General features: G+C 59.9%; 2 protein-coding genes across 5 annotated transcripts; one reads left to right on the forward strand and one right to left on the reverse strand.

The window, feature by feature from the left end:
- Positions 1-387: 387 nt before the first annotated feature.
- Positions 388-4,125, reverse strand: BMP15 (bone morphogenetic protein 15). 2 transcript variants are annotated; one of them, XM_081964253.1, is made up of 2 exons: positions 3,222-4,125; positions 388-2,538 (listed from the first exon to the last, which is right to left on the reverse strand). In XM_081964253.1, the coding sequence occupies exons 1-2, from the start codon at positions 3,562-3,564 to the stop codon at positions 1,685-1,687; spliced, it is 1,197 nt and encodes a 398-aa protein (XP_081820379.1). In that variant the 5' UTR covers positions 3,565-4,125; the 3' UTR covers positions 388-1,684. The 2 variants fall into 2 exon arrangements, with proteins under 2 accessions (XP_081820379.1, XP_081820380.1); XM_081964254.1 differs by having other exon boundaries at positions 388-2,535; positions 3,222-4,124.
- Positions 4,126-7,726: 3,601 nt separating this feature from the next.
- SHROOM4 (shroom family member 4) lies at positions 7,727-24,515 on the forward strand. Of its 3 annotated transcripts, XM_081964196.1 has the most exons (11): positions 8,065-8,738; positions 11,400-11,551; positions 13,818-13,949; positions 15,342-17,415; positions 17,584-17,645; positions 18,206-18,889; positions 19,198-19,298; positions 19,380-19,641; positions 20,044-20,215; positions 21,023-21,304; positions 21,863-24,515. In XM_081964196.1, exons 1-11 carry the CDS (start codon positions 8,565-8,567, stop codon positions 22,130-22,132), a joined length of 4,365 nt encoding a protein of 1,454 aa, XP_081820322.1. In that variant the 5' UTR covers positions 8,065-8,564; the 3' UTR covers positions 22,133-24,515. The 3 variants fall into 3 exon arrangements, with proteins under 3 accessions (XP_081820323.1, XP_081820322.1, XP_081820321.1); XM_081964197.1 differs by lacking the exon at positions 8,065-8,738 and adding an exon at positions 7,727-8,040 and having other exon boundaries at positions 19,198-19,641; XM_081964195.1 differs by having other exon boundaries at positions 19,198-19,641.
- Positions 24,516-25,015: the final 500 nt, after the last annotated feature.

The raw sequence follows: 25,015 nt of genomic DNA on the forward strand, positions 1-25,015 counted from the left end.
TAGGACTGCAAAGTAGGGACTGCCATTATTGGGGAGTTGGAATTGCTCCCCCACCACCACCACCAATTGCACCCAGTTGCCAGTTGGAAAGATGCTGGGCAGGATGTGTTGTTACCCTTTTGCACCGATTCCTGCTTTGCCCCAGATCATCCTTGTTGGGAAGAGAGGAACAGCAACTGATGGCAAGAGCTCGGGCTGCCCGGGTGGCCGCAGAGAAGTAGCTACTAGCCACGAGTTGGGGAATGGCTGATTCTGTGCTGCAGATGCAACAACCGCCTGGTGTGGGAGCAGAATTGGGGGTCAGATGGGCTAGTCTGGGCTCCTCCCCCTTTTTTTGTCCAGCACCCAATTTTCCCTTCTTCCCCCAAATCAGAGGCCTCATTCGTCTTTAGCAAAAGAGAAATTACATTTATTGCAGGATCTCATTTAAATACACCATTTAATAAATAGAAAGTTTTCCCAAGTTATGGCAGTTTTTTTTTCTGGCTAGGTAGGCGACAAGTGCAAACAAGTAAGGGTGAAGAGGAAGACAACCACGGACAAGGCCACAGAAGCACGGGGCTGTGGAGGCCTGCTCCATCTTCCAGTGCATGACAAGGCCAAGGCACGAGGCCAAGGCAGGAGCTCCCTCCGGCCAAGACTCCACTGAGCCTAGGACGGGAGGGGAGGAGGCAGCTGCCAGGGAAGGCCCAACCAACTAAGCCCCCAAAAGCCACCTCTCCTGGGCAGGGCCCCAACCCACTACGATGCAGCCACACGCCTAAACGCCCCTCTCCCTTGGTTTAAAAGTCCCCTTTGCTCCCAGAACAGCTTTCTCAGGGATCAGAGCACCTCCAGGGGGCTCTTCCCCCACCCCAAGGTCTCCTTTTCAAATTCTTTCAGGAATTCCCTGCTTGACATCTCCCAGGATTGCAGGTGTATGTGTGTGTGCCTTTATTTGCAGAGTGAGAGGTAGGGGCAGCAGAGCAAAGAACTGGCCACGCAGCAGCACCCCTTAAGCAGCAGGAACAGAAAAGGGGGATTCAAGTAGTCCAGAGACCACACAGTTCTTGCTGGAGGAGGGGGCACTGGCTGGGGGGAGGGGAGAAAAGGGCTTCTGGTGGGGGGGGGAGGGAGAAACCTGTGGCTGGAACATCCGTACACCCTTTTCTTTTTCAGGCTGGACTTGCGAATACAGCCACCCTGCCAGGCCAAAGGGGACAGTGGCTCCCGGCATAAAGATGCTCCTGCAGGCAGTCGGGCAACGAGACAATGGCTGTTGAGGGAAACCAGAGGGATCTTTCGGGCCTCAGCAAAACCCCAGGACAGCCGATCTTCTCATCTCCTGCCTCCTGTGGACCCACCTGCTTCACCGCAGCCCTTCCCAGGAGTGCCAGCTGCGATTCCTTCACCTGTCCTCCACCAAGCTCTGGCAGGGTGAAATCATTCCAGGAGTTAAAAAAAAAAAAGGAAGGGGAGGAGAATTTGCCAACCTGTGCATAAAAATCGTTTTGTAAAACAGCCCAACCAAGGTGCTAGTCCTCTGTGCCCCTGGGAAAGAAGGGTCTTGGATCCAAGTGGAAAAGTTGCCAAGTACCTTAAAATCTGGATTCTCTCTCGGTGAGGCGGTGGGTGGGAGCGAGCGGAGGAGGAGGAGGCGGCCCAGGGAAGGAGGCAGCTTGTTGCCAGAGACGAGGGAGGCTGCTCACCGGCAGGTGCAGGACTTAGCAATCATGTCCTCATACACCTTGAACAGGATGTTGTTATTCGGCTCAATCATGAGGACGCCCACGGGGCTGTACTCGTAGGGCACGCAGGACGGGCGAGGGATGTTTGGGTCCACAAACTCGTTGATCAGGTTCTGGACGATGGCGTGGTTGGGGGAGTTGTAGCCGTAGCGCAGGACACGGGGGCACGCTCCCTTGCAGTACTGAGGCCGGTACGAGTGGGGGGCGATGATCCAGTGGTCCCAGCCCAGCTGGCGAAAAGTCACACGGAGGGGGAAGAGGGCACACTCGTTCTGCTTGGTGCTGGGGGGGCGGCGGCTGTTGCGGGGCTGGTCGGGGTCCAGTTTCTCAGCCCGGCGCATCCTGTGGACAATGGCAGAGCTTTGGGGGAGCTCCCCTCGCACGGGGGCCTGGTGGGACTTCCAAGTGTCGTTGAGGTAGAGCAGCAAGAAAGGATCCTCCAGGGAGGGGGGGTTTCGCTCACCAGGCCCGCGGGGAGAGCCCCAGGCCCATTCCAGGAAGGCGCAGGCGTGATGCAGGCGGAGCAGGTGGCTGTTCTGGCCAGCCCAGGACCACGGCTGGAGGTGCGCGGAGAGATCCAGCTCCACCCAGCTGTCCCCAGCAGGTGCGGCGGTGGAATTCTTCAGCAAAGCCGGGCTGACCGTCACCTGCGGCAGGGAGCTTCCACCAGGGAGCGGGGTGGCCGTGCACCAGAGGGGGCCGTGAGGTGAGGATGGGCGCTGAACATAGACGGCAACGGCTCTGACCAGGCGCTGGGCTGGCGCTTGCACTTCCAGGTGGTAGTCAAGGGCCCAGATGAACCAGGGGCCTGCTGGTACAAAGAAGGGGTCAGAATTGGAGCAGGAGAAGCTGCCCTGCCCAATAGCCCTCCTTACCCCCCCCTGCCCCCCAGCCTTACTAAAGAAGAGCCCCCGCCCATTATTCTGCAATGCCGCTAATCCAACTCCCCAATGGGCGTGGGCTGCATGCCACTTTTAGGGCATTCACAATTTTAAAAAAATCATAGAAGCTGCTTTCACCCCAGGACGTGCTGAGCCCCCACCCCTGCCCCGCCCCAACTCTGAAGGCCTTCGAGAGGCTACCAGCCCTCGGCCTGGGGGAGTGAGAGCCTTCGGAATAAGGACTGGTGAAAGAGCCCCGTTCCAAAAGATTCCTGGGTGCGAGACAGATGTGCAGCTCATGCCCGCATGCAGAGGGCGGTGCAGGAACGCTTGCCCAAGGAAAGCTCCTTCCCGCTTGGAGGTAATTGGCCAGAGCAGGGCAACCCTAGGCAGGGCGGGCAGTCTGAGCTGCAGACTGGCAACGTCCCTGCTGCCCGGGCAGCTGCCCCACCCCGACCGGCTGGGGCTCCTCTGGCCAGCTGCCTCCTCGAGAGTGAGCTGAAGGCCAGCACGCGTCCCTCGGCCTCCCCCAGGGCTTGCCGACTGCCACGCCCTTCGACCGGTCAGTAACGTCGAGCAGGCGGCCCCGGAGAGAGTCCCGGCCCCAGCTCACCTGCCCCAGCCTGGCGGGCCTTGGCCGTGGGCCGGACCAGGCGGATCGTGTTGCTGGAGAGCCGCTCGTCCCCGCGGGGCCGGCCGTCCCGATCCGCCACGCTCCGGTAGAGGTTCCGCATGTAGCGCAGCGGCTGCCCGCTGGCTCGCCTCCGGCTTCGCCCGGGGAGCCAGGATCTGGGGGGCGCCTGGCTCAGGAGCGTTCGGATGAGCGGCAGGGAAGGGGCCCCGGAGGCGGCGGCCGCCTGTGGCTCCAGCGCTTCCCTGGCGCCTTCCAGCGGTTGCGCCAGAGGGGAGAGCAGGGCCAGGAGGAGAGCGGCGCTCCACGGCTTCAGCCCCGCCATGCCGGCCCTCCGGCTGCGCTGAGGCGCGGGCTCACAAGGCAGGAGCCGGGGAGCCCAAGGGGAGCATCGCCTCCCGGGGTGGGGGGAAAGCAGGGATGCGGGCGAGCCTCACCCCCGCAGTCACATGCTAGGCTCCCGGAGCGGCCGCAGCCAGGCCAGCGGGTGGGGCAGCCGGGGCGGCTTCGCGGAGCAAAAGAGCTGCGCCAGGCGAAGAAGCAGCGCGCCGCCGCCGGGGGCTCCGTTTAAAGGCGGCCCTTAAAGGGCCGGGGGCTCTTGCTTGCGGGCTGGGGGTGGAGGCAGGTGGGCGAGGCGCCGCTCCTCCCCTCGGAGCGTCTCCCTGGCTTGGCTCGACGGCCTTTCCCTTGGAGAGAAACACCGGCCGCTCGGGCCACGGAAGCCGCTGCCGCTCTACCGCAGAGTAAAGCCTCGGGAAAGGCGGCCCTTCTGGCTGATTGTAAAGCAGCGCCTTCCTCCCGCATCAAGCCCAGAGCAGGAATGGGAAGTTATGCTCAGCTGCCCAAGAGGGAACTCTGGGATTTGGAGGCCAGGCACATCTGGAAAGCGCCCCGTTCCTCGAGCCGTTTCCGGCTCCCCCTTGTGGCCGACACTTGCGATGACAGCCGATCGCCATTCTTGACCCACTCAAGAAGGGGAGCCGCGTCTTCCCGGGGCTGCCTTTGCTGGCGCTGGCTCTCCGATCGTGGGGCCCAATCCCACTTTGCAGGGCTCAGCCACAGCTCTGAAGGCCTCGCGGGAATCAGCAGATGCAGAAAGGCCGAGGGTCCTGGCTTGCGTGCAGAGGGGCTGATTTCACTGGCCCAGCTGCCTGGAATCAATGCCCTTGTAGTCCAGTCTGCCAGGCTTCTATTCATCTTCTTTATTGGAAACCCAGAATAAATTATTTTGTGCTAGCTGGCCTCTTCCCTCTCCATCCTCCCCCAACTTCTGCAACTTCAGCTAAGCACACTTTGATCCTCAAAACATGATGCCGAAAAACAATAAGCCTTTTTATCATTTTGTGCAGAGTTTTTTTGCTGGCTTGGTGAAGAAGGTGGCACTTTTGTGCGTTTTCTGTATATAAATCTGAGTGAAGTGGCACCTTTTCATGACTTGTTTTCAGTGTTGGCTTCTGCAGGGTGATTAAAAACTACCCTGCACAAACCACGGGCAATGATAATTCATTGTTTATTTAGGCCTAAATAAATTCATTATGTATTTAGGCCTTATACTGAACAGTTTGGCAGTTCGAATCCCTAGCGCCGCGTAATGAAGTGAGCTCCTGCTACTTGTCCCAGCTTCTGCCAACCTATCAGTTCAAAAGCATGTAAAATGCAAGTAGAAAAATAGGAACCACCTTTGGTGGGAAGCTAACAGCGTTCCGTGAGCCTTCGGCATTTAGTCATGCCAGCCACATGACCATGGAGACATCTTCGGGCAGCGCTAGCTCTTCGGCTTTGAAATGGAGGTAAGCACCGCCCCCTAAAGTTGGGAACAACTAGCACATATGTGCGAGGGGAACCTTTCCCTTTACCTTAACCCTTCAAAGGTATACAATTAAAGTTATATACTTTTGGCCCTTCGAAGGCAGACTGAAGCTTTCCCCCCTCGGCTCCAATGGCACAGTCCTTCCCGCCCCATCCACCCCTGGCACCAGCATTGCATTCCCGGGCAGGGAGTGTCTTTCCGCCTTTGGGTCGGACCCAAAATTCGAGGGGAGGGGGCAGGCTGAGCTAGCAACTAGAGAGCCTCTGTTCCCGACTGGGACAGCAACCTGGCTCCAGAGCTTGGGATTCTGTCTTCCACAGCAGCCCAGAAGTGGCTCCTTTTGGGGGTAGCAGGGCTGCTCCCCTCTTTCTCCAAGTGCCTCTCCTTCCACCTGAGGCTGCCAGAAGCTGATTCTCCGGCTGCTGGAGGCCGGAGCCAATGGGGTCTGGGCAGGGCTGCTGCTGCTTTGTTTCCAAAGGCTCTCCAGGGGGAAGTTGCTCTGGACCCAAAGAAGTCAGGCAGTTGAGCTCCATCCAGGATTCATCTCAACCACCCCGGAGCCTTGCTTGGGGGTGGCTCTGAACAGCCCTGGCCAAAACGGGGGCTGCCCAGAGAAAGAATTCGTGTCAAAGAGGAGGGGGAGCGGAGGCACCCCACCAGGGCATCAAAAGGGACTGGCAGCCAAGTCGCTCATCCTGCAGGGGCAACAGGAAGTGATTTCCTCCCCACCACTGAATCTTTGGAGGCTAGAGGGACTCCAAAGTCCAGAGTTCTGGGCTTCCCAGTCATTTTGTAAACTTCCTGTTTTTAACATAAAGCACATCCTTGCCAACTTGCCAATGGGTTCTGCAAGGCGGGGGGTGGGGTGGGGGATTTTTGGTGCTCAGCCAAGCTCCTTCCCAGCACAAACAACAATGCAGAAACTTGCTCTCAAGTATGTGTCTAATCCTCTTATGTACATAGACAAACTCCATGCCTCTTAAGGAGGCATGAAGTCAATTATATGCCTGAAAAAACATTGCACAGATGTCCACCACTCCAGCTTCTCCATAGATCAGCCGAGAAACGCTCAGCCGTTGCAGCCCACAAAGTCTTTGGGACCCCTAAAGATCAGCTCAAATTGGTCACAGCAGAACCTGGTGAAATGACTGGCAAGATTCCCTCCCCTCACTGCCCTGGATTTTGGCCACAGCCATCAGCTCAGGCTGACCTTCCCCAGGCCACCCAATGCCCTGGAGGAGTTCTCCAAGGGAGCAGCCAGCCTGAGGAAAGGTCTCTGCCAGGCAGGGATCTCATCAGGATGATCCTAAAGCTCCCTTGAAAGCAGGCGAGAAAGATCTGAGAGAGAGCCAGCTGTTAGGGCTCTGCCTACACCAGCCAAAGCAAAATGGCCCCAGATGGTGGGCTGGCTCTCCCTGCAAACGCCTTGCTGCCTTGCACCCCCAGCTGATGAATTCTCTCCCCCACCCATTCTGGATAAAGGGCTTCCTCACCCTTGGGAAGAGGAGTCAAAGGAGTTTTCAAGAGAAGGAGGGCAGCTGTAACTTTCTCAGCACAGGGAGGCAGTGAGAAGGGGGCTGAGGTTGGTTTGCAGAGCCCTCCCCCAGCAATTGCTGCCCTGCTCACTTGGTTCGGTCACCCGCAAGCATTTTTTTTTAATTAAAAGTTTTAATAAGTTTTACAAGTATTACCCCTTCCCCTTCCCACCCTCCAACCCTCCCTCCCCCCCAGAGCAAAATACAGGGTATAAACATTTAACAATCATACGCTAACATAAGCTAACTGATTTTGACATCCTACCTCCTCTTGTGCTTTAATTCCCCTTTTGTTAAGCTAATTTTAGGTAAATTTTAACATTCTTTGTGCCTTCACTCATAAGCTAATTGAAATTTTTTAGTCCGATATTTATTTTGAATATAGTCAATCCATCTTCTCCATTCCAACTTATACTTCTCATCCGAATGGTCCTTCAAATATGCTGTAATTTTGGCTATCTCTGCTAGATTTACTACTTTTAGCGTCCATTCTTGAATGTTGAGGGAGACTATATGTTAAAATTAAATCTGTATATTGAAAAGGAACTATAAATACCATCGACATAAAATGGAGCTGGCTCAGAAGCTGAAATACACCAAGTAAATGAGATGAAGAGTGGGAAGAAAAGGAGAGAGGTAAGGGAAGAAGAGAGGAATAGAAGAGAGGGTAAGGAGGGGGGAAGAGGAGGAGAGAAATGGAGTGGAAAGGGAGGGAGAGGAGAAGGAGGGAGGAAGGGGAAGTAGAGTAGGGAAGGATGACAGAGGGAAGAAAGGAAGTAGAGAGGGGAAGGAGAGAGAGGGAGAAGAAAGTGATGGATAAGGTACAAATATGGTGTATGGAGAGCAGAAGAGCCAATGATTGTTTTTGGGAGTTGATGGTAAGATGAATTGATGCAAACATTTAATAATACAAAACGATGCTGGCTATGTAATAGTATATATGTTATGAAAACGAAAAAATAAAAAGTTTTACCAGGTAAACATGCATGTTGAGATTGTACGCAAAGGGCGCCTGAGGCTTGTAGGAAGCAGCTCCAGGACAGAGGGATGGAGCCAATCTGGGCACTGCCCAAAGCTCCAGGAGAGGGACTGTTGCCTCTGCCTTGCGGTTCCAAAGCACTGCCCCCCCCCGCCCCCTCAGGCCCTCTTGCACTGAAGGCTACTGGAGACTTTGCAATTGACAGCATATTTTCTCCTCCTCCACACCAATGTGGAGGCATGCCCTGCTTGCCAATGCCCTGGGCTATGGTGTTTCTCTGAGCCAAGGGGTGGCACCTTTTCTGAAGCAGTTGGGAACAAAGGAGCATTCTGGGGATGCCCAAACGCGACTCCTTCTGCTGAAAGGAAGTTGGCAGCGCTGCAACTGAGGGGGCAGACTGGGTGGCAAAACCAGTTTTTAGCGCTCAGCGCCAACCCAGGGGCACTCTCCTGCACCAGCAAACCACGCTACTTGGAGGTAGGTGCACTTGAAGGGGGCAAAGTAATGTCGGCCTGGATCCGGAGAACCAACTTCCTCCCTCGGCCTCGAGGCGCCTGAAAAAGCGCTACTGGGCACGGGAGGGGGCAGAGGGGATCGGCTCGGCGGGCACAGCTCCATCCCCAAGCCGGCTCCTCGGCTCCCGTCCCAAGGCCTCCGTGCTCCACTTCTTGGGCGGGCAGGGAGGTGAGGAGGCGCCCGCTGGGGACTCCTTGAAACCGGGCCGGCTCGGGCTCCTCACCCCCCGCCCCCGCCCAGCGCAGGAGCCCGCGCGCCAAAGCAGCCAAAGCAGCGGAGGAGGCGGAGCGGCTGCGCTGCTGGGGGCGCGCCTCGGCCGGGGCGTTGCAGGATCCGGACCAGGCCCGGCCGGCCGGCCGCCTCCGCTCGCCCGCGACACGCCCACCGGGGGCGCCTGCCGGTCCGCCCTCCAGCAGGCAGAGCCAGCGCGTCCCGTCGATGCCGAGCGCCGCCGCGGGTCAGGCCCGGGCCCGGGGACTGGGGCCATGGAGCGGCCGTCGGGACAACTCCAACCCGAGCCGTCCTCGCAGCAGGCCAAGCTGGCGAGCCGCCTCCTGGTCTCCTTCCAATACCTGCACGTGCAGCTGGCTGGCGGGGCGCCCTGGGGCTTCACCCTGCGGGGCGGGCTGGAGCACGGCGAGCCGCTCATCGTCTCCAAGGTGAGTCCGGGCCGCCGGCTCCCCTCCGCCCCGCGGCGCCGCTGCCTGCGCGGGGAGGTCCGGCGCGAGCCGCGGTTCTTTGTCTGCCTGCCTGCCTGGAGTCCGCCTTCCCGCCCAGCCGCCTCTCCCCCTCGCTGCCTGGGCGTTGCTCGCCCTCCCCCGGCGGCCCGCCACGTGCCCTCCCCGCCCTCTCCGCCTCCGGCTGGGCTGAAGCAAAGCACTGAGCGGAGGGGACGGGGGGGGGGGCGGCTGGGCTCGGCCAGAACTCCGAGGAGACCCCCCCCCTCCCCGCCGGGAGAACCCCGACGACTCTCACCCCCCCTCCGCGGTTGGCCAGTTGCTGCGGGGCTCCTGGGCACGAAGAGCCGCGCTTGGCCCTCGGGTGGGCGGAGCAGGAGGGGGTGGCGGCGTCTGATGCGGGGCTCTCCCGAGAGGAGGGATGCCCGAGCCGCCTCCCTGTAAGACGGCTGGGCGCAGCGAAAAGCCCGGAGCCAGGCGAGGCCTCTTAGGGCTAGCCCACCTTAGGGCGGAGGAGTCGCGGGTCCCCGGCCACCCAGTCGGGGGGAAGCGGCGCTGGAGGGGGGGCGGTTCCTCGTGGCGGCTGCCATCCTGGGGGTCAGCCCCTCCCCTCCGCGGGAATTTCCCCAGGAGCCTCTTGGGGGGGGGGGTGTTTCCCCAAGGAAAGGCAGCTGAGCCGCTCCCGTCGTGAGCCGCCTGCCGGGCTTCCCCCGGAGGGAGCCCCAAAGCCGGTGCTGAGCAGTAACGGCCCCAAGGCAACGAATGAATGATTAACTGCCCTTGGATGCTGGCAGGGCTGGAACTCCTGACAGGCAGCTGGGTGGCTCCCCTGGGCTGGGAGGCTCTGGGGAAGAACTAGTCAACTTCAACTAGGGGGAGGGGAGGGGGCTGTGTCGTCTCCCCGGCTGCCCCCAACCCTCCTGGGAAGGGCTCCATCATTCCAGAAGGGGTCCTGCAGGGGCTCCAGACCAAGAACTTTTCTGCCTGGGAGTCCATGAAGCCTGCTTCTTCTCCACGCTCTCTTTCCGTCCCTGTGCCAACCTGGGGGCTGCTCTGCGCAGATGGCTGGCATCCACCGTTGCCTACGCTCTGCGCTGGCATATTCATGCTCGCTCCTCTGCAACGCCTGGGCCACATTGCAGCGGTCCTGTTCTAGCATGCCTCACTTGGGTCCAGAGGTCTGGACAGTCTGGAGTGGGGGCCTTTGGGGGAGCTTGCTCCCCCCCCCCCCCCCGCAAAGAATACTCCCGCTAGGTCTGATTCCCGACCAGGGAATAGTGACCCTTTCTTCCGTCTGGCAAAATCCTGAGCAGGAACAAGGAATGCTTTGTGCAGGCAAACTTCCCTTCTCCCACTGGACCCAAGGCTGCCTCTCTCTCAGCTTTCTTGAGGTCCAGAGGCAGGGCAGGCCTCTCCAGCTGAGCTCCCTGACCAATGCTGGCCTTTCCCTGGGGGGGGGGGCTGGAGGGAGAGGAGGAGGGCAAGCCTTGGGGCTTCTGGGCCGAATTTGCAGGTTGCTTCCCTGATGCAGAAGGAAGCTGCCTTTGCTGGGGCTGCAAGAGAGGGAGGGAGGAGTGCGGAGGTGGGCTCTTATCCCCTCCCCCCTCCAAGGATTCCCATTTCCTCTCTTGACGTCCCCTTGCGTAGGGCAAGGCAACTTTCCTCTGTCTGTGCAGAGAAGCTAAATGTTATTTTGGACTCCCGGAGAACTGAGCGGGACAAACATCAGGCCTCAGCTCTCTGCTGGGATTGCAACCACCTGGCTTCAGGGTGGGAGATAAAGCCCCCAGGAGGAATGAAGAGAAGCTCCTCCCATCTGGGACTCTCATTAGCTCAGCCCACAAGCTGGTCTCCATGCTTTGCCTTTGGAAGAACCAATCCGGCTTCCTAACTGGGATTCCCAGTTCTCCAGCCAGTGCTTCTCAGATGTGAGCGGGTGGTGGGTGCCTAGACCCTCTGAAAACCAGGCCCTTCCCTGCTAGAAGTCTCGGGTGCACCCAAGGCAGAAGGCTGCAGCGTGGAACCTCTTGAAGGTCCCTTCCCGTGGTCCGTCTCTGAGACTGGCCAGCCACTTTGCCTGAAGCTGGCACAAGAGCTCTGTGAGGAGTTACCTCCTCCCGGCCACTGGGTGTGGCTCTTTCCCAGCCACGTGCCCAGGCCTTGTGGGCTCCCCCGCGTCCTGTGGCCAGCACAACTGGCTCTTCTTCAGTCAGAGCGCAGGGAGCCCCTGCCCTTTCTCTGCAGACCGTGTGACCATCAGGGAAGGGCTGCCCATCCCTCCCTCCCTCCCTCCCTCCCTCTCTCTCTCTCTCTCTCTCTGCTTGGGCCTCAGCTCTGGTTTGGTCTCGGGGCACGGGGCACTGGCTGGCGCCTGCAGCGACACCAACCCTCAAGCCACTCTTTGTGGGAGCTGATCCTGCAGGGGGGGATCCTCCGGCTGCTGCCTCCACGGTGGATCTCCTTTGGTGAGTGGGAGGGACCCTTCTCCCCCCTGCACGAGGGGACTGCAGCAATCCCCCTCTACTGGAGAGCGAGAGCTGATGGAAATCATTTCCTGTTGCTTGGATGTTTTTGCTGTGAGCTCGGCCGTTGTCCTGCGGTGGCTGGCAGGTGATCCTTCCCACCTTGTCTCTACCCTTCCAGGTGGAGGATGGGGGGAAGGCGGCCCTCTCGCAGAAGATGCGCTCCGGCGATGAGCTGGTGAATATCAACGGCACTCCGCTCTACGGCTCTCGGCAGGAAGCCCTCATCCTGATCAAGGGCTCCTACCGCACACTCAAGATGATCATCCGGAGGTGAGAACAAAACACACACACACACACACCAGAAGGCTACTGCCCATATTGGCCTCTCCTGCCAGGGAAGAGCTCTTCCTGTGTGGCGCATGGCTTTCCTCTGGGGCTGGGGGGCGCTGTTCTCGCTGCCATCCAGTTGGGCTGCAATCCAGCCTGCAAGGCGCTGCTGCTTCCACAGATTTCCATCTTGGGGTGTGTGTGTGTGTTGTGTGTGTGTGCAGGAGCTCCATGAGTTTGACTGCAGCTGCCATCCTGTGGCAAGAATTTGGGACTGCACACGGATTTGAGTTGGCAAAGGCTATGCGAAGCCCTTTTTGCCTTGAGTAGAGATGTTTTTTTTAAAGAACTCTTAGATTCCTCCATTGTTCCTCTCCTGCCTCTCTCCCCCCCCCCGCTCCCCCCAGTCTGCCTGTCATTGGAGTGGCCTGTGGGTGCAGGGCTTGTCCTGGAAGGAGGAAGAGCTGAGATCCCCTTCTGGGGTTTCAGTGTGTCCTGATCAGATGCCCCTTTAGGCTACTCCAGGCAGAAGGCCAGGTGGCTTGTATGCAGCCCCCTTCTTTGTGGGAGTGGAGCTGGCCCGGGGTAAAGTGGGCCCCGGGAGGGGCGGGGGGCTGCAGTAGGTTGAGTAAAGCTCCTGCCTGCCCCACAGTCTCTCCTGTAGATCTGAATCGGTTTGGGATTCTGGAGTCAGGCGGGTTGAAAAGGTTTTGTTTTTCTTCTTTTGGGGGGAGAGCCAGAAAACCTGATGGTTGTGGCCTGAGCATCATGGAGGACCCTCCCCCCCCACCGAATAACTGGTCTGTCTTGCAGTGGAGCATGGGTGGGGGAGTCTCTTTTGGCACCTCTCCAGGCCGCTATTTGTAAACTTCACTGGAAGAGCTCCTTGCCCTTTGCAGTGGGGCTGCAGGGGTTATGCCTATGGCCCCACAGCGTCTCCTGCTTCATCTTTGCCCCTAAACTGAGCTGGCAATGATCTCATCCTTCCTGTATTTTGTCCCAGCCACTTCCTGTGGGTGGGTGGGGAGGGGGGGGGCAGCCCTGAAGCTCAGCTGGAAGCTTTCGGCAAGAGGCTTCCTGGAATTCCCCCTCTCCCCCTGCCAGGCCAGGCAAGGGGCTTGCCCTCCCCACCCAGCAGATCCCCGCCCACCCACTTCTCTCCTAGGAGGCAGGTGGCCCAGGGGATGGGAGCCCTGAGGAAGAGAGGCTTCCTTCCCCCCCCCCCTCCCTGCCCTGAGGGGAGGGAAGGGGCCGCTCCAAGAGGCAGGAAGCCCCTTCCCTGGGGTCTCAGCTTCTGATACTGTCGCTGCCAGCAAAATTATCTGCTTGGACATCACTTCCTCACCGCTTCCTGGCTGGGAGGAGGTGAGGATGGGAACTGGCTCCAGGAGCCTGGAGGAGGCAGGAACCCCTCCCTGCTGGGCCGGCTGCTTTCAGTCCCTCTCAGCTGCCTGCCATGGCCGGTTGGGCTGGGCTGGGCTGGATCTTGGGCACAGCTGCCTTGCCAAGCAGACCTCCGAAAGAATTGCCCAGGACAGGTGTGTTATTGAACTTTCAGAGGGAGGGGGTGCAGGGCTCTGCTTTCCATGTCTGATTGTGCATGGCTTTGGGGGTTGTTTTGTGGGGGGGGGACGATGGCAATGAAAAGCCTAGGTCCCCGTCCCCCCCAGGGCGTGGGACTCAGCTTTTGGGTGGACAGCAGACGGGGGCACACGGCTCCTGCTGATGCCCCCCCTATGGGGTCTCCTTTGGTAACTGCTTGGTTCATGACACGATTACTGTGTCCAGGCCAGGCGGGGGGCCCTTCCCCTACCCTCCTCCTCCACTCTGTCCTGCCCCAGGGGGCTCTTCCCACAGGCTGGCCCTGCCTTGCCAGAGTGCCTCAGCCTCGGTGGCACCAACCCAAAACGAGCCCCGAGGTTCCCACCTGAGCGTCCCCAAGTGTCTTCCGTTAATGTCCTTCGGCTTGGCTGGCAGGAACTGGGGAGGAGGTTGAAGCGGGTGGCCGCCAGGCACCTTGGTGTTATGGGGCACGGTCTTGGCTTGCCTCCTCCGCTGCACAGTGCAACTAGTCTTTCAGGGAGGGGGGGAAGCCCTCCAGCTGGGTGGGGCTGGGAAGGAAAAGGCTCGGAGTTCGGTGAGCCCAGGAGAGGCTTGGGAAGGGCCCGCTTGGTCACAGGGCAGAGGGGCAGCTGGCTTCACCCAGCATGTGTTGTGCCCCACTGGGCTCTCCCTGCTCCTCACTCTTTCCTTTTGCCTTGCCTGGAAGGAGGAACGTGCCCGTCATCAGGCCCCACTCATGGCATCTGGCCAAGCTCTCCGAAGTCCGGACTGACGGCACCGCCATGACTTTTCCTGCTGACCCCCTGAGTCTCTCCTGGCACTTGGGCTGCGAGACGAGGTGAGTGCCAGAGGAAAGAAGGGCGAGGGGACTGGGAGGGGGGGACAGTTACTTTGTCCCTGCGGGACCTCTCCATCAGAGGGCAAGGGGCCCTTCTCGGGGGCACAGCTGGCTTTCCCCTTGGCATCCTCTTGGGCGGAGAGAGCGCAGCCGGATCCGTTGGGGCTGCAAGCAGGCGGCGACCAGCCTCCGTTGGCCCACGTGCCTTTTGTGCCTCGGCTGGAAAGAGGGGAAGGGTCCCGGCTGAGACCACCCAGCTCCAAAGGCCTTTCCTGCAGGGCTTGTGGGGCCCTAGCAGCTCTTCTCTGCCCAGCTGGCTCCTTCCCAGAGCTCTGGCTGCAGAGAACGGGAGTTGACTGGGCACCATTTCCCCCGGGAGGCCTTGATTGCCTTTTGTCCCCTCAGGAAGGGGCCGGCCCAGCACCATGCAGGCTGCCAGCAGGGCGAGGTTGTTTCCTTGCAGACATTTCATTACCCAAACTAGGTAACATCCCCAAGGAGCCTCCCTACGACCCAGCGCTAGAAATACTCCAGAGGAGCGCTGGCTTCAGCTCCTTGCCAAGCAGGCAGGAGGAGCTGCCAAGTCTCTCTGAGATGCGGCATGGCAGGCAGGGCCTTTAGCCCGAGGAGCTTGAGCGGGACTTCTCCTTTGGAGGAGCTGCTCCTACTCAGCATCTCCCGGATTGGGGTGGGTTCAGGGGTGAAATCCAGCAGGTTCTGGAGAACCGGTAGCAGAAAATTTGAGTAGTTCTGAGAACCGGCAAATGCCACCTCTAGCTCGCCCCAGAGCAGGGTGGGAATGGAGATTTTGTAATATCTTTCCCCTGCCACGCCCACCAAGCCACAAAACGCCCACCAAGCCTTGCCCACAGAACTGGTCGTTAAAAAAAAATTGAATTTCACCACTGGGTGGGTTCTTTACGGTGCGGAACCCCCAGCCCGTCCCGTCTCCCGGTTGGCACTGGTTCTCCAGCGGGAGCTACAGCCTGCCAGAGGCTGGACGGGGAGGGTTCCTCTGGAGCTCTGGGAAGGCTTGGATTCCGACGTGCCCAGGATGCCATGGCTGCTGCTGCTGCTCCTCAGTGGCAGGCAGGAAGGGCTGGGTCCTTGGTGGCCCCTCAGGTCGCCCTCCTTGGCCTGAGCCCCAGGGGATGGTGGGATGCTCCCTTCCCACATCCAGGCAGGGAGCAAAAGGGGCTGGGGGTCCTGAGAGGGAGGGGCAGAGGGTCGAGGGGAGTCGCGACAGTCGGGGTGGTGGGGGGTGGAGAGCCAGTGGAAAGGGCTGCTGCTGCACCATCAAGCAAGCCGCCGTGGGTCCGAGGGCGTTGGGGCACCAGGCAGGGCTACCCTGCCCCTGTGACGTGGGGGCCTCCCCTTTCTTCCCGCCCCCAGTGACCTGCCTTTGCCGTGGAACCCCCTCTCTCCCCACTGCACCACAGAAAAGAACAGCTCCCTGGGGAGCATGGAAAGTCTGGACCCGGCCAGCCATACCTACTATGAGGGCAGCTTGTCCCCCATTGACCAGGCCATGGACCAAAGCAAGCGGGATTCTGCCTACAGCTCCTTCTCGGCCAGCTCCAGCACCTCCGACTCTGCGCTGCGACCTGAGGAGGCAGGCTCCGGGGACGGCGCCCAGCCCGGCCAGCTGCCAGAGCCTCGATACCTGCAGACGGGAGGAGAGCCAGTGGGCCCCGGTGTCCGGTTGCCCTCCAGTGTCCAGTCGGGCTCTCTTCCTGGCCCTTCCAGAACGGCTGCTGCCCCTCCCCACCCGCCTGTGAGACAAGACAGCCTGCGTGCGTGTAACTCCCCGCTGGAAGACCCAAGAGCCCCAACCCACGCAGGCGCTTTGTGTCCGGAGAATCGGTGGAGCTCGGACATCTCCCTCTGCGCCCCTGGCCGAGATCCCCACGGGCCTGGGGGACCGTTGGCCACCACGGGCCCCCTGAAGGACTCTCCGTTCCCTGACCAGTACTACCTGCTGAGCTCCCACACAGAGCCCCACCCTGGGATGAAGAGAAGCCCACAAACCTCCCCCTCGTCTTTGGCTGAGAGCCCCGGAGAGCCCCCCGAAGGGAAGGGCCACGAGGTGGAGCTGAATAACTGTGCAGAGCCTCCTTCGTCCTGGAAAGCTGGCTGGGCCGGGCCCTTCGGCCATCGCCACAGCATCCCAGAACACCTGCTGGTGGCCCAGTTGCAGGCCTTGGAGGTCTCCCGTGGCCAGAAGGCTCCTCGCTGGACTGTGTCTCCGCTGCACAAGGAGCAGAAGGACCGGCAGGCTCCGGAGCCCCGCGGCCAGAAGCCCTGCGAGCCGGCAGAAGAGCTGGATTCGCCCCCAACTGCAGAAGAGGGGTCCCCCTCCCCACGGGGCCCTTGCACGGCAAGCACCCTACCGACCCTGGCTGGTTCCCCGCCACTGCCAGCGTTTGGCAATGCCAGCATACCCCAGCCAGGCTTCCAGGCAACCTCCCGCGTGGATCCTTTGCCAGAGGCTGAAAGGGGCCTCCCAGCTGCCCAGAAGGGCCAGCATCGCTCTGCACACAGCTGCCGGCGCAGTGACCGCTTCGCCACCAACCTGCGGAATGAGATCCAGTGGCGGAAAGCACAGCTGCAGAAGGCCAGAGGGCCCGGGGGGACAGCGTGTGAAGAGGAGCCTGCCCCACAGGCAGAGGAGTCCCCCACCCACACCGCGGCCCCTGCCCCAACTCCTCCTCCCCTAGGGGAGGGCAGGCCCCTTGGCTCCTCTGGGCTACTGGCTGGGCCCCCCAAGCGGTGGGGCTCTGAGCTGAGCGTGTTTGGGGAGGAGAGAGCCCCGAGCAGCCCCCAGAGGATGCCCAAGGAGAAGCCTCTGCCAGCGGCCCGTGGAGGAGGGTGGGGAGGTGGCCGCTGGCGCTGGTCCCCGGAGCACAAGCTCCAGCCTCAGGAGTCCGAGCCAGGGCCGTCCGCACAGCTGCCCTTGGAGGAAGACGGCCTCTTGCCTTTTGCTGATCGGCGGAGGTTCTTTGAGGAGACGAGCCACCCGCTGCCCGCCGGGCCCTACAGCTCTCCTCAGGGCAGGCTGGAGGGCAGACGGAGCCCCGAGGCAGAGAAGCCGGGAAGCGACGAGCACGGGGACTTCCGGCGTCACTCCCTGGACCAGTCCTACCGGTGCCCACCTTCGCCTCCCGTCTACCAGGACTTCCAGCCGGAGGTTCTGAGGCTGTGCAAGTCCCTGGCTCGACCCGGAGTGGAGACGGAGCACTGGTGGGCTCTCCCTTGCTCGTGCGCCATCCGAGAGGCCTGCGCCTACCGCTTTCAGGACGAGTGTGCCGTGCTGCGCTCGAGGAGCATGCCAGTGCCGCCACCCAGCCACCATGCCCACCATTGCCACCCCTGTTCCTGGAGCTGCCGCAGTGAGTGCTGTTGCCCAGGTCAGCAGAAGCTGATGGAGGACGGGGGTCCCAGGCAAGGAAGGAAGCCTTTTCAGGGGGTAAGTCGGATTTTCCCATCCCATCATTTGGGGAGGGGGGAGGGGAGCTCAGCTGCCGGGATGGGCTTTCACAGGCTGCCCGGATTGCCCAGGCCAGGAGGGCAGGAGCTCAAGGGGCTCCGTGGCCTCTTCCATCCCCTCCTCTCACTCTTCTCTCCCGCCTCCCAGGAATTTCCCCCGGATGAATGGGAGCCCCCAGCTGTGAGCAGAGCAAGCAGCCACGCTGTGAGGTAAGGATTTGCCAGGGAGAAAAGAAGCGGAGTTGCCCCTAAAGAAACCGCTGGGTTTGCATTCTGGGCTGCCTGCTCTTTGCGTGTGTGTTTGTGTGTCTGAGAGCCTTTCATTAACAGTGAAGGAAAACACTGATCTGTGCCCGCTTCCCTCACCCCCACGTGAAGGCCTGAGAGGCGGGTGACCCTTCCTGACACGCATCCCCTGCGAGAGAGCCGCTGGTCATCCGGGCCGGTCTCCCCTATTGGCCAGCACAGGCCTGCTTGGTGGGGGAAGGAGACCAACTGGGCACTTGCCTTTGAGAAGCGGCTGCCTGGGGTGGGGGAGCCAACTTGTGGCTCTGAGGCAGCCCCCAGTTTGGCTGCCATCAATCCGCTTCTGTCTGACCAAGGGAAACGAGTGTCCTTGGGCAGAATTAGTGGCCCCCAACAGCTAAGAGACCCTCGTTCCCTCCTCAAGAGAGCAAGGGTGCCTCGATGAGCAGCACCCACCCACGGAGGGCGGGAGGAGGCAGCTCTCACCCACGACCGTGTCTGCAGCCCCCTCCTCTTTTTTCCAGTCAGCTCCTGCCGCACAAGGTGGCCTTCGCCAGGGTCAGCCCCTTCTGGACCTGCTTTGAGCGCACTGAACCGGCTGGGACCCCTTTCTGCCGGGCCCCATCCACGCACAGCCTCCCCTGGGACTGCGAGCAGCCAAAGTGGGTCACGGAGAAGGGCTGGGAAGGGGGGCTCGGCGAACCTCACAAACCCCCCTTGCGCGAAAGGGCCTATTCGGAGAGCCACCTCTGCACCGAACCTGCCAGGGTCTCTGCGAGGGAGCAGCGAGAAGCCCCGTTGGCCGAGGCGCAGGAGACGGCACCCAAGTCACCAGCGTGCCAAGCCAGGAGAAAGGGGCTCCCACCTCCGCGCCCTCCCCCACCCAACTGGGAGAAATACCGCACAGCCCGGGCTTCAAACCAACAGCTTCTCCCTGCCCAAGCCTGCCGGCCCCTTCGTGTGGAGGACTCTTGGGCCCCGGGCCAGCTGGGCTTCGAAGCGGCCAGGCAGCGTTCTCAGAGCCTCCCTGGGGAGCAGCTGTGGCACAACAGAGCACAACTGCAGTGCCCGCGGCTGCCCGGTGCAGGACCCGTTGGCGCTCCTTCCCTCCCCGAGCAAGACAACCCTCACTATTACTGCCACGGGTCGCCACCCCGGACCCGGGAGTGGCTGATGGCTGAGACGAGTGACCGGAATTCCCCATCGAGGCAAGTGGTCTTCCGTTGCTTTCTACTATCCTGGGTCCCAGAAGGGTGGAGGTTTGAGAGGGGCGTCCCCAGGAAGCTGGGCCCTTCCCGCATAGGCACCAGTGTCTAATGTGCCCACTTGAGGCACAGGGAGGGCAAGAAAGGGGGGCTGTGGCAGCCGTGCCAATGAGAAGGCGCTCCCTGTCCCTCCTCTTCCTTTTCAGGCAGAGAAGGGTGCAAAAGCCCTGTGTAGAAATCAGCCACCCTCCAGCTCTGCCTGCCAAGGGAACGGTTGGTTAACAAGGGATGGGTTGGTTTTGTGCTTACAGGACAGCCGGTTCCTCGGAAGGGGCAGCTGCTGAGGATCCTCCCCAGGTCAAGGAGCAGAAGACGCCAACCGGCAGCCCCTCAGAGCAGCCCCTTACCTGGCGTGAGTCCCTTCCCTTTGGGGCACAGCACAGGGCCTGTTTCGAGGGCAGCACCGCTGGCTTACACATTCTGTGCCCACCAGATCCCCAACAGGGCATGCCTGTGTCCCAGGACGCTGCAGGGGAGTGTCACAGATCAGGGCCACCTCCCTCACGCCTGAATTCGGAGGAGCTGATGAGAGACGTGGCGGGCAAAGACCGCTCTCTGGCTGGAGTGCTGAGCTCTGGTTTCGGACTCCGGTCAGCAGCCGAGGTGATGGGCGACCTCTTTGCTGAAAGTAGCTGCCCGCTCTGGCCAAGGCAGGACTGGTCACTGCCGGGGACGGGTCCCAGCTGCCCTGAAAGGTAGGCCCCGTCAGGTTTTGCAGACTGGGGTGGGTGGGAGGGAGTCACATGCAGAAGCGTCAGTGCCAGCCAGAAGGGCAAGTCACAGGAGAGCCAGCCTGGCTGCAGCACTGAACTGGGCTTGAGGAGAACTGAATCCGGAACTCTGTTCTTTCACCAAGCTCCCTTTGGAGATCCTGGCCCAAGGATCAGCCTGCTCACAGGTTGCTGGGATTAGAAAATTGGGGGAGGGAGCAAGCAGGGAAGTTGCTGCCCTAAAGCAATGAGAGGAATTACATGGGCTGATGCAACTGGGCTGCTGGAGCCTCCATTTCCTTACAGGGATGCTGTGCCCCCCCCCCACGATATAAGACCTCTTCCCACCCCCAATTTGTACCCCCCCCCATGCGTTCTTTTGTGCAGGCAGCAGAAATCTCCCCAGTCGGCCACTGGTGGGGAACCTTCCCCCTCCTGCCTGACTTACCTCAACCTGTCGGCGGGGAAAGCTGAGCTGCTGAACCAAATGAAGGATCGCTGTGAGTTGGCTGCAGCTTCTCCAGAAGAAGAGCCGGACCAGGACCTGGCTCAGAAGAAGGTGAGCTTTCTCCCACCCAGCCCAACCGCTTGCTGCCGCCTGCAGATCGCTCAGCCTGAGAGTCCGAGGCCTGGAACTGGCTCAAGGCTAGCAAAGTTGCAGGGCATTGGCTAGGGGGGTCCTGGGCTCCATGTGGGTGCCGGGAGCTGGTGGTCTTGGGGGAGCATCTGCAAAGTCCCAGCTGGACAATCACGGTTAGAGAAAATGAATACATCTGCCCATAGAACTTAAGCCAGAGATATTCTTATTGGGTATTCTACCAGAGAAATATACTAAAGAGGACTCGTATCTGATTGTACAAATAATAGCAGCAGCTAGAATTGTATTTGCACAAAACTGGAAAGCAGACCAAATCCCATCGGAAGGAGAGATAATAAAGAAGATATTAGATTGTGCAGAAATGAATAGGTTGACATTGAGAATAAAGAACAAAGAGGAATCGGTGTACTACAGGACATGGGGGCAATTTTATGATTGGCTTGGAAAAAGATACAAATAGAAAAAGAAAGGAACAAAGCACAAAACAAATAACTCGGATGACACATTATTGAATCGGGGAGGGGAAGTAAGAAAGTATGAAAATGTAAATGTACAGGCGGAAGAATGATATGAATTGACAAATGTTAAATAACAATTATAAGAATGTATATTTAAGAATGAATTTGAAAGGAAAAAATTAAAGAAGTCCCAGCTGGGCCGACAGCCTTTAATGAGGACCGTGTCTCCCCCACAAACACACACCCCCTTTGCGATCCCCTCGACTCCTCCTGGCTCTGCCCAGGCAGCCCTGACCACTCTGCTCTGCAGGTGCAGCTGATCGAGAGCATCGGACGGAAGCTGGAGGTGCTGCAGGAGGCCCAGCAGAGCCTGCAGGACGACCTGAGCGCCAACGCGGCCCTTGGCAGAGAGGTGGAGAATTACATCAAGGGTGCCTGCAAGCCCCATGACCTGGAGAAGTTCCGGCTCGTCATAGGCGACTTGGACAAGGTGGTCAACCTGCTGCTCTCGCTGTCCGGGAGGCTGGCCCGAGTGGAGAACGCCCTCAGTGGCCTGAATGCGGAAGAGGAAGAAGAGGAGGAGGAGGAGAAGGTGGGTACTCAAGGGGGTTGGGGTGGCGGTGGGTGCTGGCTGCTGACGGTACAGCAGAGGCAGGCTGGCTGGCCCGCCCTGGCAGACCTGAGCTGCCCTGGGTCCTCCGTTGCTCCCTGTTGCCACTCCAGCTATGTGTGCTGGGATACCACCAGGCCCAAACAATGGCGGCGTCTTGCTCCTGGCCTGCTGGGCACAAGGTGGTGCTCCATCCAGAAAGGCCTCTATGCCACTCTTCCTTTAGGCATTTCCACAGTGCTGGCCTTCCTATTCATCAAAGGGTATCATTCTGGCCTGCACAGCACTGCTTCCCCGGGACCTTGGCAGTGCCAGTCCTGGCAACTGTAAGGCCAGGAGTTTGCGGTGCAGGCAGTTTCTCCCCCCCCCCCCCCCCCGCACTCACCCCCTGCCTTGGCAGGAACTCCAGTACTGTTTCTTAGATCCAGCCCTGGGCTCTGCAGCCAGCCTGGGACTCCTTCCCTGAAGAGGTCCCAGGTGTGGCCAGCACTGACCAGGTCTCTCTCTTCCTCCTCTCCCCTACCCGCCCCCTGCCCAAAGATGGCCCTCCTGGAGAAGAAGCGGCAGCTGACAGCACAGCTGGAGGATGCCAAGGAGCTGCAGGAGCACGTGGCTCAGCGGGAGCGGCTCGTCTCTGCCAGCGTCTCGCGCTGCCTGGCCCCCGAGCAACTGGAAGACTACCAGCATTTTGTGCGCATGAAGTCCGCCCTGGCGATCCAGCAGCGGCAGCTGGACGATAAGGTCAAGCTGGGTGAGGAGCAGCTGCGTTGCCTCTGGGAGAGCCTGCCTCGGAGGCCCCGGAAGCCCTAAAAGAACCGGGATCCCCCTGGTTGGCGGGAGGGCTGGCTGCAAACGGAAGGGCCTCCGGAAAGAGACGATGCCTTTTGCCAAAGAGCTGCATCCTACCCTCTCTGGCCAAGGAAGAAGGGGTCACCCACGTGCCTTTGTGGCCCCCTGCAGTTAGGATCAAGAAAAGACGGAATCCTGCGTCACTGGAATGAGGAGGCAGGGAGGGGTCCTGGCAGCCTCTCCACAAACTACCCGGCTGGCCAGATGAGGAGACCCTCTCCCTTCCAGGGGCCACGCAGCCTCGCCTGGACAAAGTCTCCTGCTCACAATACTTTCTGAGCTCCACCCGCTGCTCACCTTAAGTGCCTACAAGCCTCAAAGGGGCCTTTTCTGCCGGTGCAGGTTATTTATTTTCCACTGTTGCTATGTTAGAGTTTCTTTCCAAGTGAACTCTGAACCTGGGGCAGGCGAGGGCCGGGTGGCCAAGAGCATGGCACGGGCTGTTTCAGAGCCCATGTGTCCACAGCGGCTTCCCCGGAGAGTCCTGCCTTGGCCCAAGGAGCCCTACCAGTGGCATCACATCTTCGTTGGGTCCTGCCCGTATCCCGACTAAGCCCTGGGGCTGCTGCTTCAGTCTTCCCGTGGAGGAGAGCGGGCTGAGAGCAGCGGCAGCCGCCGCCGCCAACTTCACGGGTCTCGCCTTGCCTTTCTCTTGCTCCTGTCCAGCAGCAAATCTGTGCCAGGGAGATCGCGCGGGAGACGCCCCCTGCAGCAAGTGAGGATCAGGCCTGGGAAAGCTTTGCAGTGGGGTGTGGTCAGAGCCCCAAGCCAGCAATGGTGGAGGGACAGCAGGCATCAAGCCTGCCTTTCTCAGGAGCTACGAGCTGGCTGCCTTAATTTATCCACGGGAGGGTCTCCGTTCCATCTTCCTAGCATGGCCTCAAGCTGAAATTCCCTGGCAAGAACTTGGGGGGCGGAGGGACTGGATAACAAGGGCTTCTCTTCCTACCTCTCCTGTCTCCGCAGCAGAGGAATGTCTTGGGCTCCTGCCATAGCTATTGTGACCCTCACATCCTCTTCCTCTCCATTGTCCTTGGCCCAGTGCAGGAAGCCAAGTCTGCCTGGCTTAACCTCTGCAATGCGGGGCTGCCTGCAACTCACCATGGCCCGTTCTCGCTTTGAGGAAGGGGAATAAGACCCGGGCCGGGCTGCCATCGCATTCTGGAGAGGAGTGAAAATCCCACTGTCTGGGCTCCCAACAAGGAGGATGACCTGTTCCTCTCTAACCCTCCAAGGGGGAGACGCAGTTTTTCCAGAGCAGCTTCTGAACCTGCTGCCTCTAGAGCTGGGGCGGCAGCTCCTGAAGGCTCCAGGAGGAGACAAGGTGGCCAAGCTGAAGCCGGGGGCCCAGCCCACTTGGCCTTTGATTCCTTCCCATCTTGGGCTCCTAAGGAGGGACTTGCCATCCTTCCTCTGAAGAGTTGAGCCAGCCTTTGTTCTTTTGGGAAATCTGGGCTTTGGGGGATGTGAAGTCCTGCCCATTGGCACCTTCTGGAAAAGCACTCAGATAGGGCAGCCCATAATCCCCAACAGGCCCCTTGGGAATTGCTCTTGGCTTCTGCTTTAGCCTCTGCTGGTCCTGGGAGGGCCCTGGGAGTGGGTGCAAGTCCACCGTTTTGGAAGCTGGCGCAGGGAGGCAGCGACCAAAGTCCCAGGTCAGCCTCTTTCTGCTTTTCCCAGGTAGATCTTGGGAATCCGCCTTGTCTTCTCCAACCTGTCCTCCTGCTGCCTGCTCCCCCCTCCCCCCAGGTATTTCTGGCTTGCTTGAGACCAAAGCCTTTTGTGGGGAGTTGGCTGTAAAAGCATGGCGCATTTATGCGCACTGAAAAGAGGTCAGTTTGCCCAGTGACTCTGCAGGCCCAGCATCTGGATGTTGAGCAACTCTGCGTCACGTGGGAAGGAGCTCAGTGCAAGCGGGGACCTTGGCAATCACCAGCTTCCCCTTCCTCACCCTGTCTCCCACCTGCAGCTCCCTCTACTTGTTGGTAGGAAGAGGGTTGTTCCCTGCCCATTTCTGCCCCTCTCCCTGCCTGGCTTGCTCTGAGCAGCCGCTCTGCCCAAGCAGCCCCTCCTCAGCGCAGGTGGAACCCAAGTGCTAGCTCTGGAGGCATGTTGCTATGTGATTAAATGCTTGAGTTGCTGGCTTGTTATTTTGTGCTTCCTACACACCAAAGAATCTATGGTTCCTGTCCAACATTTCCATAGCAAGATCTCCCCAGTTGTGTTTCCAAAGGTGTTTTGACACCTCCAGCAGCTTGTGCCTTGGCTACGGGTGCAATTATGGGAATGGGGGAAAAAAGGCAGAATCACGTGTTGCATTAAACTGGTGCTAACTGGGTCCCCAGCTCTGTGTGTCTTCTGTTCTGTGTGTGTGTGGGGGGGGGGAAGCACCAGCCTGCTCTGAAAGGGGGGAAGATGGTTTTTATTTGTATATAAGGCAAATGAGATGGGGGAGGGGGCTTCCCACTTCTAAGGGAAAAGCAGCTGGCAGTTTGGCAGGATTCGCTTGCTCTGAGCAAAGGCAGAAGGCTCACCACGCAGCCTCTCCCACCATAGGCTGGGCAACTGGCTAGATTTCCAGGACCGAGTCCTTTGCACGATGGACTCCTATCTTGAGGCGTCCCATGGCTCGCAGAAGCAACAGCCTTGGCAATGTGGGCAGACGTCCATGTAGAGCAGTGTTTCTCAAACTTGGCGACTTTAAGTCCTGTGGACTTCAACTCCCAGAATCCCCCAGCCAGCGATTCTGGGAGTTGAAGTCCACAGGACTTAAAGTCGCCAAGTTTGAGAAACACTGATGTAGAGGACTGAAGAGTGGGGGCCAGGCCGCAGCAGCCCTGGGCC

The sequence above is a fragment of the Natrix helvetica genome (genome assembly GCF_964273705.1).
Source record: "Natrix helvetica genome assembly, chromosome: 11".
Classification (NCBI taxonomy): domain Eukaryota; kingdom Metazoa; phylum Chordata; class Lepidosauria; order Squamata; family Natricidae; genus Natrix; species Natrix helvetica.

What these genes read in the sequence shown, in the direction of transcription:
- BMP15 (XM_081964253.1), bottom strand. Translation starts at nt 3,564, where the DNA reads ATGGCGGGGCTGAAGCCGTGGAGCGCCGCTCTCCTCCTGGCCCTGCTC. An exon ending in GGCCCGCCAGGCTGGGGCAG is followed by an intron (nt 2,539 to 3,221) that starts GTGAGCTGGGGC and finishes TCTTTGTACCAG; the next exon opens with CAGGCCCCTGGTTCATCTGG.
- SHROOM4 (XM_081964195.1), top strand. Translation starts at nt 8,565, where the DNA reads ATGGAGCGGCCGTCGGGACAACTCCAACCCGAGCCGTCCTCGCAGCAG. An exon ending in AGCCGCTCATCGTCTCCAAG is followed by an intron (nt 8,739 to 11,399) that starts GTGAGTCCGGGC and finishes CTACCCTTCCAG; the next exon opens with GTGGAGGATGGGGGGAAGGC. An exon ending in GACCGGAATTCCCCATCGAG is followed by an intron (nt 18,890 to 19,197) that starts GCAAGTGGTCTT and finishes TTGTGCTTACAG; the next exon opens with GACAGCCGGTTCCTCGGAAG.